The 13,782-nt window shown below is 52.0% G+C and overlaps 1 protein-coding gene across 10 annotated transcripts in view; it reads right to left on the reverse strand.

Moving 5' to 3' along the window:
• Window positions 1–13,782, reverse strand: part of Ano1 (anoctamin 1) — a 160,931-nt gene that overhangs the window by 90,104 nt on the left and 57,045 nt on the right. For all 10 annotated transcript variants that reach the window (XM_050136714.1, XM_050136704.1, XM_050136713.1 and 7 more), the window contains one exon: window positions 3,453–3,598. In XM_050136714.1, coding sequence (XP_049992671.1) covers window positions 3,453–3,560 — 108 coding nt within the window. In that variant the 5' untranslated portion in view covers window positions 3,561–3,598. Of the gene's footprint in view, window positions 1–3,452; window positions 3,599–13,782 lie in introns of those variants that run through there.

Below are 13,782 nucleotides of genomic sequence, written 5' to 3' on the forward strand. Positions count from 1 at the left end.
AAAAAAAAAAAAAAAAAAAAAAAAAAAAAAAAAAAGAGGGGACACCTGAATGGAAAGCAAGGGGTTTCTTAGTGCCCTTTTAATATCTGGTTGAGAGAGAAAGTGTGTGTGTGTGTGTGTGTGTGTGTGTGTGTGTGTGTGTGTGTGTAGGTAGGTACCTCTATTGCCTTGGCCATAGAGAATAGGAAGGACACTTCACTTGCAGGGGTTGTCTCCTGGGTGTTTGGAGGAAGAGCTCCTGGAAAGAGCTTCCTCAGGGGAAGGCTTTAGAGAGAAAGATAGACTGTGTAGCTCCTGTCCCAGCCGCAAACAGGGAAGGTCAGGCCAGCTGCCCCCAAGATGCTGGGTAGAGCAGGGAGACAATGGAGGACCCCACATTCACACCCTAAATGTGCTGAGACCAGCTTCTTCAAAAACCTCCACTTTCTGGAGCCCAGGCCAAATTCAAACGGCCTGTGACAAAATACTGGTGCTTTTGAAGGAATCTAAAAATCCCAGAATTTCTTTTAAAAGGGGGAGATGAAACCAGAGACCTGAAGACTTGGGTCTTGGATGACGAGGAACACGCTCTCTCGTCATGCTGATTCTGACACAAGGTTTCACTCTGTAGCCCAAGCTGGTCTCAAACTCTCAGCCTACGATTCTCCAGCTCTTGGATTACAGCCAGAGGCCACCATGTCCTGCTTAGGGGTGGGGGGACAGCAATGTAAAACTTCAGTTTTATTCCAGACGGTTTTCGCCTGACTCATAAGCACAAGCTATCCATTTCCGATCACTGGGCTTGCCCAGGAATCTCTAAACAGAAGTCTCTGATGGCAGATAAGCAGCCTAGGCCCTTGCCCCAGCAGGTGGGTTAACACCCACACAGCAGGTATTTCTGGATGTAGGCATCTCAGGCCATGGAGAACTTGCCTTAAAGACAGATATGCTCAAAGATCAGACCAGAGAAAACAACAAAACCAGTCACCTGGCCCCTGGCTTCCCAGCTGCTCCCCTAATCTGCCTCTTTGACAGAACCAATGGAGTGATCGGGCCCCCCTTCCCTTGAAATGGAGGGGGCAGGAGGACAGAATGAGAAGTGCAGTGTGGGACTGTGGGGTTTCATCTAAGGCTGCACTTCTAGGAAAAGGAGGTGCAGCCCACACCCTCAGGCCTTCGAGAGAGCACTGGGCTTCTTCTGCTGGGTGAGTGTATGGTGACTAACAGCGGTGGCTGGATTGTGTGGGGATACTGGGAATCTCAGGTTTCAGAGCTTCTGATTGCAGCATGATCCCTGAGTATGACCTGTCTTTCCTGTACATGAACCCAGGGCCACAGCCCTCCCAGCCTACAAAATCATGCAAGCATCTAGGAAAAGCTGAGTGCAAAAGAAGGGCCCCTGGCCTCCTTCAGTCCTCAGGACTGTGAAGACTCTGAATGAGATCCAGACCTTAGTGACCTCTTTGGTTTGAGGGGCACTGATGGCGGCTAGGTGTGGACACATCTCCGGATGGGAATACCAGTGCCCAAGGCCATTTGTTCAGACTGTTTGTTCATGCTCAAGTCCCCTCCCATGGGCACCGCCTCTACAATAACACCTCTATATTAGCTTGGCAACCACCATTCCCCCGTGACTCCAACTGGAGTCCCCACGTTCCCACCTCTGGGTGCCCTATCATGGATGCCACCCAGTCCCCCTCCACCATATCCATTCCTAGGTAGACTTGCCTGAAGTCTCCCTCAACTGTCTTTTAACTGGTGAGTGACTTGGAAGGAGTCACCTGTCCCTCTGAGCCTTAATTTCCTGATTTGTATTAACAGCACCCCCTCCCCAACTCCACCTCCTTGTTTTGAGTTAAACAAGTTAAGAAACACAGTTGGCCCACTTTGTGCTGTCCACACTTGTCCTTTGTTCCTATCATGGGTAACAGGAGAGCATTCCATCAGAACTCCTTAAGCTCCGGAAGGGCGGAGCCTTCCCTGTCTGTAGCTCTCTCTGGGTGCCCAGGGGCCAACAGGGGCCAACAGGGGCCAACAGGGGCCAGTAAGGCCCAGCAAGGCCCAGCCCACAGCTCTGTTCAAATGTCCCCCTGAGCTCCTAAGGCTGTTCTTATCCTGTACATGATAGGAAGGTACCTGTCATCCACAGCTGCTCCTGGTCCAGACTCCCAGAACTCTGGGTACCACCCAGTAGAGCGCCCTTGTCTCACCTCAGGAATGCCAGGACTGTCCACAGCCTGAGCTTGCTCTGCCCAGCCTGAGTTTCAATCAGGCCTCTGACAGCATCCACCCTGGGCCCTCTGGTTCCCAGCCCCAGGCTACAACAGGTCAGAGCAATCCCCCAAGCTGGGCCCTCCACTCTTACAGCTCCAGGCTGCCCTAGACATTGGACAACTATGCTCCCTGGATCTTAGGACCTTGAGGGGAGACAGGAAGAGAAAGAAATTTCTGCTCTTTGGTCCCCTCCGAGAGTGCCCCGCCCCCACTGGGAAACTTTGTTCTTTAAACCAAACTCATCAGGGGTGAATTTGCAAACCACCCCCACCCCACCCCACCCCACCACCCGCACCCCACCACCCCGTGCCATCAGGGATCCCTGTGTCCTGCTGGGTCTGGCTGCAGGGACAATGATACGTTCCCCAACCAGGTGACTGGCTCCACCCTGCCCATGGCTAGGGCACTGGGGCCCAGACAAGATAGGTAATCTAGCTTGTCTCACTTAACCCCCCCAGCATGACTCGCGCTGCTGGCAAGTGGAATCTCAGGACTCAGCCCCACCGGGTGGCGGCGCAGTGGTCTTGCTCAACCTGGTGGCCACCTGGTCCCTGCCCTTTGCTCCCACCCATCCTGATGCTCCTGGGGCGCCCCTGGCCAAGAATCTGGAAAGGAGAGTCCCACCCGGGCCTGGACTATATGCTCAGAATACTGGGAACCCCGGGCCGGGCACTGTGGGGACCCCGGGACACTCTAGGGACCCTGGGAGCTGCAAAGACACTTTTGGCACCCTGGGGACACCACAAACCCTAAGCTGGGCGCTGTGATCACTCTGGTGATCTCAGACAGTGCGCTGCGAAGACTTCAGAGACACTTTGGGGATCTCGGGGATACTCTGAAAACCCAGGTCCAGCGCTTACAGGGACTTCGGAAACACCCTTGAGACCTCGGGACTCTCTGGAGACCCCTGACAATGTACTGCAGAGACCCCAGGAACACTCTGGGGATCACGGGCCGAGTATTCCGGGGACCCGGGGGCACTGCAAACCCTGGGCCGGGCACTACAAAGATCCCAGGGACACTCTGGGGACCTCGGGCGCTGCGTTCCGCGGGTGGGAGGATACGCAGAGTACAGCGGGTCGCGCGCACTTGGTCAGGGGAGCAGCGTGTTTCCGGATCGCACGTGCGTTGATGGGAGCCCCCAGCGTCTTGCACGGTGTGGGGAGGTAGCCCGTGACCGCACCCGAACTCAAACTCACCGTGCCCTCGGACGGCAGGTAGCCGAGATCCTCGATGGCGCAGATGTTCACGATGTGGACGCTGCGGTCCTCGGCTGGGAGCGTCGAGTACTTCTCGGGGATCCTCATGGTGGCCGCGCGCTCCCCATCCACGGCCCCAGTGGCCTCTGCAACGGAGAAGCGGTGCTGGCCTGGCGCGGACGGGACGTGGCCGCTCCCTCCTCCCTCGCGACCTCCCGGGCGCTGTCGCCACCTGGCCCGTCCCGAGGGCGCCCGCGCGCCGTGAACTTGGCCGCGCGCCGGCTCCGCCTTAAAGATATAAGCGCAGGGGCGGTGGCCACGCGGGTCAGATTTTCCGTAAAAATTTAAACACAGGAAGAAAGGATTCCGAGTTTTATTTTTATCCGGGGTCAGAGACCCTTTAGAATTGAAGTTTTTTTCGTTTTTGTTTGGGTTTGTTCTATTTTTTTGTCTTTATGGATTTTTTAAATTTGAGGGAGGAAAGGATTTTTTACTCGGAGGGGAGGTGCCCAAGACTGCACGTTAAATAAAGGCCCCGGAGCTAACTTTGCTGTCTCTTTGGGAGGTGACAGATCAAACAAGCGCCCTCACCTGGGACCCTCTCCTGCCCCCAGCCTCCCCAGGTGTCTGTCCGGTGCAGACCCCCTCCCCCACCATCATCTCCCAAGGACTCTTGCCCCCACCTGTGAGTTTTTAGACAATCCCTTCCACCGGGAGAGAGTGGGTGTCAGCTAATGAACCCCTGCATGCCAGGGGAGAATGGTACCCTGTGGTTTGGTGGAATTTTGTTTTGTTTGTTTTCTCAGAGAATTTAAGGAGGCTCCAGAACACCCTGACCTGACCTGACCCTTTGAGGCAGGTTGTATCTTCGGCAGAGCGACCAGAATCCAGTGATTTCAGATCTCTCACGCCAGGACTTAGCAGAGTCCCTGCACACAATAGGTGTCTTTAAGTCTTCCTTCCAGAGGAGGAGACCCGGCTCCAGGGGCAGCTGTTGTCTGCCCTGGAGGATGGCCTGTCGTCTTTCCTCCTGGGCTCCCCAGCCTCCAGTCAGCCAGGTTCTCTTCTGTCCCTGTCCCCACACCCTGTCTGTCTGCAGTGTTTCCACTCAGCACCTTGCCTGGTGGGCTGCCAGCGTCCTAGAGCTAACATTCCCACCAGCTTGTGTAGTTAACTGCATGAGAACATTCAAGGCCCTTGGAAGTAACGGGCAGAACCCATCAGCACTAGCCCTGGTGATTCCCAGCCCGTATCTAGACAGGTGGTATTTGGCTTTGGCTCTGGAGTTCCAGCCCAGGGGCCAAGCGACACTTTCTCAGGCTCACAAGCTGGCCTCTTCACGAGCACCAACACTGTCTGGCTGCAGCACAGTGTGCTTGCCCATGGTGGCTGCCATCGTGTCATTGTCCAAACTGCCCCTTCTCGGCCAACCATATCCTCCCATTTAGGTCCAAGTCTTTGAACTTGGAGTGGTGAAAGGGCTCCTGGGTCCTTGAGCTAGCGACTCCCATTAGGTGCCAAGTGGCCTTAAAGTGGGATTTAAGAAATGCCTTAACCTGGCCAAGTCCCAGTGCAAACAGCTCCCCTCCCCCGCCAGCCTCCACTGTGCCACTGTGCTGGGACTGGACTGGAAAGACATACAGTCACACACAGGATTATGTAACTTCATACTTGTGTTGATAAACAAGTGGCATTGTGTAACTGGAGCACACCCTTCTCCTGGATTTATATTCAGGTGTCAGAGAGCTTCCAGAAACCAACAAGGTATACTTTTTTCATTTTAGGAGAAAAAAATATAATTGGTCAGGGCCAGGGATGTGACCTAATTGTAGAATGCTTAGTGTGTGTGAGGCACTGGGTGGGACTTCAGTGTTATACCAAAAATAAAGTGTGCATACATGTGTGTGCACATGTGAATACATATGTGTGTGCATATGTGTACTGTGTGGGTACATGTGTGCATGTGTGTGTGTGTTCATGACTGTGTTTAACTGGTCATTATCAGTAGTACTGGTGTCCCTATGTGTTTGGGAAGTGGCACTTTTCCTCTAGCCCTGAGGGGGTTCTAAGGTTGGAGTGGCCCTCCTGACCTTGTTTCCCAAAGCCCCAGGAAGTTGTCAGGTGGGGGGACCATATCTAGATATGGCAGCTCCATCTCGTCCCCAGGCAGCTTCACCCTGTAGCAGAGGAAGCTGTGCTGAGGTTCTTTCAGGGTTTGGCCTGGTTCTGCCGTTCGCCTTGCCCAGTAGTTGACACCTGCTTGCTTAGAAAACTCCACTTTCTCCTTTTCCAACCTTTGCTTCTTCTGGTTACCCCTCCTCCAAAGCTTCTGAGTGGAGTTCAGGGATTGCCCAGCAAGTTCAGAGGGGGTGTGGGAGGGTGTTAGGGATGGCCCAGTGAGTGCAGAGGTGTGTCGGTGGCCATCACCCAGTGAGTGTCTTGGGGGGAAGGATGGGCTGGGATCAATCCTAAGCCAGCTGATGTTGACCATCAGCTTGACAGGTTCTAGAATCATCTAGGGGACAAACCACTGCGCATATCTATGAGGGAGTTTTTAGAATGGGTTAACTGAGGTGGGAAGACCCACTTTGAATTTGGGGGGCACCATTCATTCTGTGAGCTGGGGTCCCACAGTGAATGAGAGAGCCGGATGAGCACCGTGTTCATTCTCCCTGCCTCCTGACTATGGTTAGAATATGACCATCCTCACGCGTGCCTGAAACCGTGCCTTCCCACACGATGAACTGAGCCCTCAAACTGTGAGCCAGATAAACCTTCCTCCCCCTGTTGTGTTTTGTCAGCGCAATGAGACAAGTAGCTGTACCCCACAGTCCAGGCCCACAGTTCTTGGGTCTTTGAATCTTGAGGATCAACAACAAAAAATACAAAATTAAACCAATAGCTCACAAACCCACTTCCAGGAGAAGGAGAGGACGCTGCCTCCTCCCAAGTCAAGCCCTGTCTCTGGGAGCCTTTGTTCTGGGCTGAGTCACTTCTCCAATTCACTGCCTGTGTCCCAATGACCACGCTGTTGGGGACTATTTCCCCTCAGAGTGGTTGAGTGGAAATGAGCCTTGTCCATTGAAGAACACAGCGGTTTTCATCACACCATACCCCAAGTGCCAGCTTCTGTCATCAAGACTAATCCCTCATTAATTAGTTAACACAGCCTTGCTGGAAGGCCACAGGGTGCTCTTTATACTGAGAAGTTCTGGCCCTCGATGTACGTCTTGCCTTCTCGAATCACCCTTGACTGGTGTTTGATGCCAGGAGCCAACAGACACCTGTGTCTTTGCTGACATTTCTGTCGTGTGTGTGTGTGTGTGTGTGTGTGTGTGTGTGTGTGTGGAGGGGGGAGCAGGAAGTGAAGAAGGGAGGAGAGAACCTGCCTTGTGTAAGGCTTGGAGAGAGAACCCTTTCCCATGGTCTTTTTGTCTTGGCTTGGCCCACACGGAAGGAGTCTCTTGCCCTCTGCCCTGCCCTGCACCACCTGTCTGAGCACAAAGCCATCTGCAGCTCAGAGCGAGAAGCCAATGAGCTTTTACAAAGTCAAACAGAAGGAGGGCTTCTGCCAGAGCGAGGCAATACCTGGTCACAAAGACCCTGGTCCCAAACCAGAACCTGATTGCCTGTAACCGACTGCCAAGCCTCACCATGCCCCAGTCCCTTCTTTGCAAAATAAGTCATCTGGAATCCTGACACTGGTGATCCCTGGGCCAGGGGCTGTTCCAGCAGAGGTCCCTTCCTAGATGGTTCTATAGGGGCAGTCAACTGTGGTGAATTGAGAGTCACCCAGGAGATTGGTAGAATGCACTTTTGGGTGTCTCTATGAGATGGTTATAAAACAGCAGTGTTTTCCAAATTGAATTATTCTTTCTCCAGTCCTTAAGACTCAGTAAAGGAAACTCACAAGACTTAGGAAGATCCTAAAATTTACAGGACTCACAAGGCTCCTCCCAAAGGTTATACAAGCAAAACAGTAGCTGGGGAAAGGAGACTCTCCCACTGGCTTAGATATTTTCATGCAAGTCATTCAGGGAGCTCCACGGATACTGCTCTTCTGAGTTGTCTGTGATTCATGCTGGGGTGAGTTCTTCAGTGATGAAACCTTCTTTGAGCCACAGGCTCCTGTTTAAGTACCTGATGTGGGATTTCCCTCTGTGTGCTCTGAATACCATTGGTTAATAAAGAAACTGCTTTGGACCTATAACAGGGCAGAACTTAGATAGGTGGGAAAAACTAAGCTGAAAGCTAGGAGGAAGAAGGCAAAGTTAGAGAGACGCCATGTAGCTCCGCCAGAGACAGACGCTGCAACTTTAGCCAGTAAGCCACAGTTACGTGGCCATACACAGATTAATAGAAATGGGTTAAATTAACATGTAAGAGTTAGCCAATAATAAGCTAGAGATAATGGGCCAAGCAGTGATTTAATTAATACAGTTTTCTGTGTGATTATTTCGGTTCTCTGCTGCTGGAACAAACAAGCAGCCTCCCTCCCTCCAACAAGTACCTATTCACATATATGCCTCTAAGTTATCCCACTGAAGTTACTGTCAATTGAGCTAGAATCCGGTGGAATGGTTTCCTTGGTCTGTTGCCAGTGCTCTATCTAGGGTGAATGGGCATTTGCTCACATCTCCCCAGGAAAAGTTACACAAAAATATCTCCAGAGATGGTTGCATCTTAACAGCTCAGACCTAATCAGTGGATTAATGTCTTCATGGGTTCATAACCTGATGGCATGACTAGGAGGTATTGAGAGGTAGGAGGCAGGGTCTAGAAGGAGGGAGTAAGTCGTGAGGGGAGTGTCGGTGGGGCTGGGCCTGGCCTTAGCCCTTTCAGAGATTCCTTCTTTGCTTCCTGTCTGTTGTGAATGAGCTTTCTGCTTGAAATGATGGGCACTTCTGATATGATGAGCCCAAGCAAACACTGTCCCTTCAAATTGTGATCAAGTAACAAGGATACAAAGGTAACTAAAACACTCCCATGACATTTGGGATGGGACTGTTCTGGATCTCAGGGCCATCTTATGTCCTTAGTCATCTCTACCCCTAGAATCTAGTAGCATCTTCTTCCGCTGCCTCTTCTGTGATAACTTAAAACTGTCTCAAGATTTGTCAGACATCTTTGAGGTGCCCCTAGGTTGGCCACCATGCTGAGGTCACCCTTGATGGGTGAACTACACTTGTCATGGGCCTGAGAGCCAATGCACTTAGCTTAAAGTTCAGGCAGGAGAGAAGGGCTGGTTTTCACCAGGGTCTGCTCACCCCCTACTGAGAATCGTGTGTGTGTGTGTGTGTGTGTGTGTGTGTGTGTGTGTGTACATGCGCAGGTGTTAGAAGTCAGGCAGATAGCGTTTGGGTAGAGTTCTGCATTTCTTAGGTGCCTAAAGGCTGGGGAATGAGGCTATGTTGGTAGAGCGCTGAACCAGCATGCACAAAGCCCTGAATTCCATCCCTAGTACTGCATTAAAAAAATTCTTTTCTCCAAAGGAAATTCTTTGGGTCAGCAGGATGGCTCAGCAGGTAAAACCACTTGCAGTTAGACCTGCCGACCAAAGTTCAATCCCAGGGAGCCACATTGCTGAGAAGTGAACTGACTACAGCAAGTTGTCCTCTGGTCTCCACATGGCATTCATACACACGCACACACACACTTCATCAACCACAACACACACACACACACTTCATCAGCCACAACACACACACACACGCACACTAAACCAGAGGTTCTCAACCTTCCTAATGCTGGCATCCTTTAATGCAGTTCCTCACGTTGTGGTGACCTCAGCCATAAAATTATTTTCATTGCCACTTCCTAACTGTAATTTTGCCAGTGTTAAGAATCATAACGTAAATATGTGATATGCAACCCCCAAAGGGGTCATGACCTACCAGTTAAGAACCATTGTACTATATAAATAAATGTACCAAAAGCCGTGGGGGCACTCAGGGGTCCTTAAGAACTGCTGGTGACTCACAGAAGCCTGAGGATAAGGACAGGAACAAGGGGAGAGTGAGCCACCTATGAGTCAGGGCTGGTGGTATCTCATGGAAGGACCAAACAGATGCCAAACGAAGTAGATGACATGGCCTGCTAAAAGTGAACTTGGGTGTATAAAGATCTAGATGGGGCTGTTGCTGGGGGATTCATCCCTGAGCCAGCAGGAGATGGGATGTCAATCATTTCCTTCCCTCCCATGACATCAGCGCCCAGCAGCGGTTGCTGCTATTAGGAATGCAGCCAAAGCTGGGTGCTCAGGGTAAGGGGGTTGTGTTCTTCCAGCAGAGTCTGCGGAGTCTATGGGAGGGGTCGATTTCAGGGGAAGGTCCAGCCTCTGCTTGTGTCTGGTTCATTTCGATCCCTGGGAACTCACAATTTTTGTTTTGAAAACGTGCCCAGGCTAGGCTAGGACTCTCCAGCCTCCTGTCGCCTCCTCCCGGGAGCCTTTCTTGTGGGGCTGGGGACACTGACTCAGCTCAGTTCCACCAGCCCTGGCTCCCTCTTCCCAGGCGCCTGGACCCATTGCTGCCCCACCAGGCCTGTTCCCTGAGCCACAGGCATCCTGTGCTCTGGCGTTTGGCAGCCTGGATGCTTTCTCCATTTGTGCTTATTTATTTAACAAGCTGTCTTATTCGAGCTGGCCCTGTGCTAAGCTCTCTACAAATATTAACTCGTGGTTTTGCCCCGATTATGGCTGTCTACGAGTAGATTCACACCCTGCCCCTCCTGGAGCCGTGCGTGTAAGGGAAGAGCCATGAAAGATTCAGGGCTGGAATCACCAGCTTTCTCTCTTCCGTGATCGGATGAGGTGGGAATCACAGGTTGGTCTCCAGCATGGTGACACATGGCATCAGAAGCCCCGCCTGGGCACCACCTTGCCCAGGAAGAGCTGGGTGAGCCCTCAGAGCCTCACTGATGGCTTGCAGGCTTCCACGCCAGACTGAAAGAGTAAAGACTTCCCAGCCGTCCACCAGCGCTGAGCTCACCCTGCAGGACGAAGGGCTCCTGTGCCATCTGAGGGGGGTGCACGAATGGAGGAACATAAGAACTCAATGACAATGACATTCCCACTGACAAGGCCATGAGTCTTTCCCAGCCAGGACTGGGGCATCAGAACCTCTAAGTCTCTGACAAGAACCTCACTCTCTTGACAGACTTTCCAAACTATGTCAGTCTCTGGGACCATGGCAACCCCTGTTCAGCTTTCACATGCTCTGGCAGTCACATTAGGGGAATAAAAATAACCAGGTCAAACGAATGGTGCATTGCATCCAACCCATCAGCTTTTTTTTTTTTTTTCGAGACAGGGTTTCTCTGTAGCTTTTGGTTCCTGTCCTGGAACTAGCTCTTGTAGACCAGGCTGGCCTTGAACTCACAGAGATCCGCCTGCCTCTGCCTCCTGAGTGCTGGGATTAAAGGCATGCGCCACCACCGCCCGGCTTAACCCATCAGCTTTTTAAAAATTAAATTTCAACCTGTCTTCAATAGTGCTCATTAACGGAACGCTTTTCTGTTTTCTACGGATTGGATATTTGCTCATCATCTTATACTCTCAGAGCTTCCTGGTCCAGGCAAGACATGTTTCCCGGGCTGCAGGCCACATGTGGCCAGAAACCACCTCAGCTGGGAGCCTTTCCTGGCTGTTCAAGCGAAAGTGGGTGTGTGGTTTTCTAGTCTGTTCTCTGTGGTCCTGGGCTTTCTATGGTTTCTGCTGGGAACTTACTTGACTGAAGTCCATTCGCTCATCAGAGAGAAATCAGAACTGCCTCATCGCATGGCCCGTGGGCATGTTTGGGGCCTCTTATTAATCATCAGATTTTGATCTAGGTTGTACTAATTTAGAGGAAGCTGCCTTTGTCTCGAGGCTGTCTGCAGGAGCAATCCTGACATCCTTGGGCAGCACTCTTTGATCACAAAGCCCACCCATTGGCCCAGCCGCCACCTGGCCTGTGAGAGAAGTGCAAGGCCCACACAGGACATAGGGGCCTTCATGTGGCTCCAGTGTCACAGCACCAGCTGTCTCCCCTCTACATCAGGGCGGGGCTGCCATAGGTTCCCTGTCCCCAGTGGACTGCGAGGTCTCCCTCAGCCACTCAACCTGGGTGGGAGTTAGGCAGGGCTGAGTGGGCCCAGAGGCTTTTGAGAGGGATGTACCTATTCTGTCAACAACTGTCACTCACAGATGCCTTAATTAAATCTATTCAGTGGCTAGATTGCTGGTTCATATTCTCTCTCTCTCTCTCTCTCTCTCTCTCTCTCTCTCTCTCTCTCTCTCTCCCCCCCTCCCCCATTTATATACTCAATCCAGGGACTCAAGCCTAGAAGCCAAAATCTGATTCACTTCATAAATGAATGCGAGAAGCCACATAACTCCCCTCCAACCTCATGTCTGAGGCTTCTGTCCCACTGCACCACGGGGAGCCCTGTGCGATGTGGAGCCCCTCCTTTGAGCCCAAGACTTATTGCCAGCCTGCCAGTATTCCCTCAGGTTCAGGAGAGCAAGGTCCTTTATCCTCTTCCATGGAACCTATGCTCAGGTTCCAGAGGTCTCTTGCTGATGTGGTGTAAAATGTCTGTGGGAAGGAAGCCGTATGCCACATTGACCAGAGACCTCAGTCTCAAGTGCTGAGGCAGGAGAGTGGAGAGCATTAGGCCTGCCTGTGCTACACAGTGAGTTAGAGGCTAGCCTGGGCAACTTACTGAGACTCTCTCTTAAAGGAAAACAAGCAAAGGATGGAGAAAAACCGGCTGCTAAATGCCATCTGTCTACAGGACACGTGACAGCTCCAAGACAGGACAGTTTGTTGTCTTGACATTTTCAGATGGTGCTGAGAGCCGTGGAGGCTGCTGGTGGCAGTTGCCATATCCGGCCCATGGTCAGCCAGCCCAGTGGCCTTCCCTAGCCCTAGAGGGAATGGCCTGCTCTTTCTGAGGGAGGAAGTGTGGTCCTCCTAGGGGCCAGTCAGTGCACCTACTAAAACCTTACTATCTGCAGCCTTCCTCTGCAGACAGAGGAAGAGATGGCTCCAGGGAGCCCACATGGGCCCAAACAGCTGCAAGACCAAAGAACAGGCTGAAGACTGTGCAGGCAAGAGAAGGAAAGGTCACCACGGTGCCAAAAGCTTGAAGTGGGAGCCCTGAAGTGTCATTGGGAACCAGGAAAATGGGTATTCAAACACCATGCTTTGTGGGGGCAAGACCTGGAGGAGGCAAGTGCACAGGGTAAGTGGAATTATAGAGACTAGTGTACACCAAGACAGTTTGTGTAGACCATGGAGGAGTGGGCCAAGGTTGGTATGATCCAGGGCAGTGGGGACCAAGGCACTGGGGACCAGGGCAGTGTGGACCAAGGCATTGGGGATCAGGGCAGTAGGAACCAAGGCACTGGGGACCAGGACACTGTAGGCCAGAGTGGTAGGGACTAAGGAGATGGGTGCCAAGGCTGTGGGGATTGTCAGGGCCAAGGCAGTGGGGACCAGGTGAACAAGCTAGCTATGCTGTGCCCACCTCTGCCAGCTGTTGCTAAGCAACTTTTCAAGAATCCAGAACCCAGGACCACAGTGAGCTAGCCACACAGCACCCCTCCCTGCAGTGCTGACATCAGTGGAGAGCAGACAGACACCATCTAAGAGTTGTGCAACCTGTAAGGGTTTCCCATGCTGCCTTGCTGTCAAGGAGACTTCATAGGCCCTTAGTACAGGGGTCAGGGAGAAATAGGGGAAAGGCTGTTTTTACATGAACTAAAGGATTGCCTATAGGGCTGGGAAGTTGGCCCAGCTGGCAAAGCGAGGACCTCAGTTTGATCCCCAGCATCACATAATAAACTGGGTGTGGTGATTTGATCTTGTAACCACAGGAGGTAGAGATAGGTGGCTCCTGGGCTTATTGGCCAACCAGCCTAAATACCTTGGTCTCAAGGAGAGATGGGCGTGAAAAACATAAGGTGTACGACTCTTGAGAAATGACATCCAAAGTTGACCTGTGTCCTTCACATTCAGTAGCACACATGAGCACTCACAAAACACACACACACACACATATGCATAAACTACATATGCACACACAGATATGCACACGTGCACACACACACACACACAATAAAACAAGGTCTGTCAGAGATACGAGGTGGAGCTTTCTCTTTTGTGGCAAGGGCGAAGATGAGGGCACCTGGGAACAGCCACAACATGCTTATGTCTGCAGCCCCACTGCCCCTACACTGTGCCCAGCACTTCCCCAGACACCAGCGACTCTCTTCTCTGGCTGTGTGTCCTCGGAACACAGGGCAAGTGGGCTGTGCCTTTCTGGGATCACTGTAACATGAGTCGGG

Source organism: Alexandromys fortis, unplaced genomic scaffold (assembly GCF_014885135.2).
Source record: "Alexandromys fortis isolate MF-2015 unplaced genomic scaffold, M_Fortis_MF-2015_v1.1 scaffold_3, whole genome shotgun sequence".
NCBI lineage: Eukaryota > Metazoa > Chordata > Mammalia > Rodentia > Cricetidae > Alexandromys > Alexandromys fortis.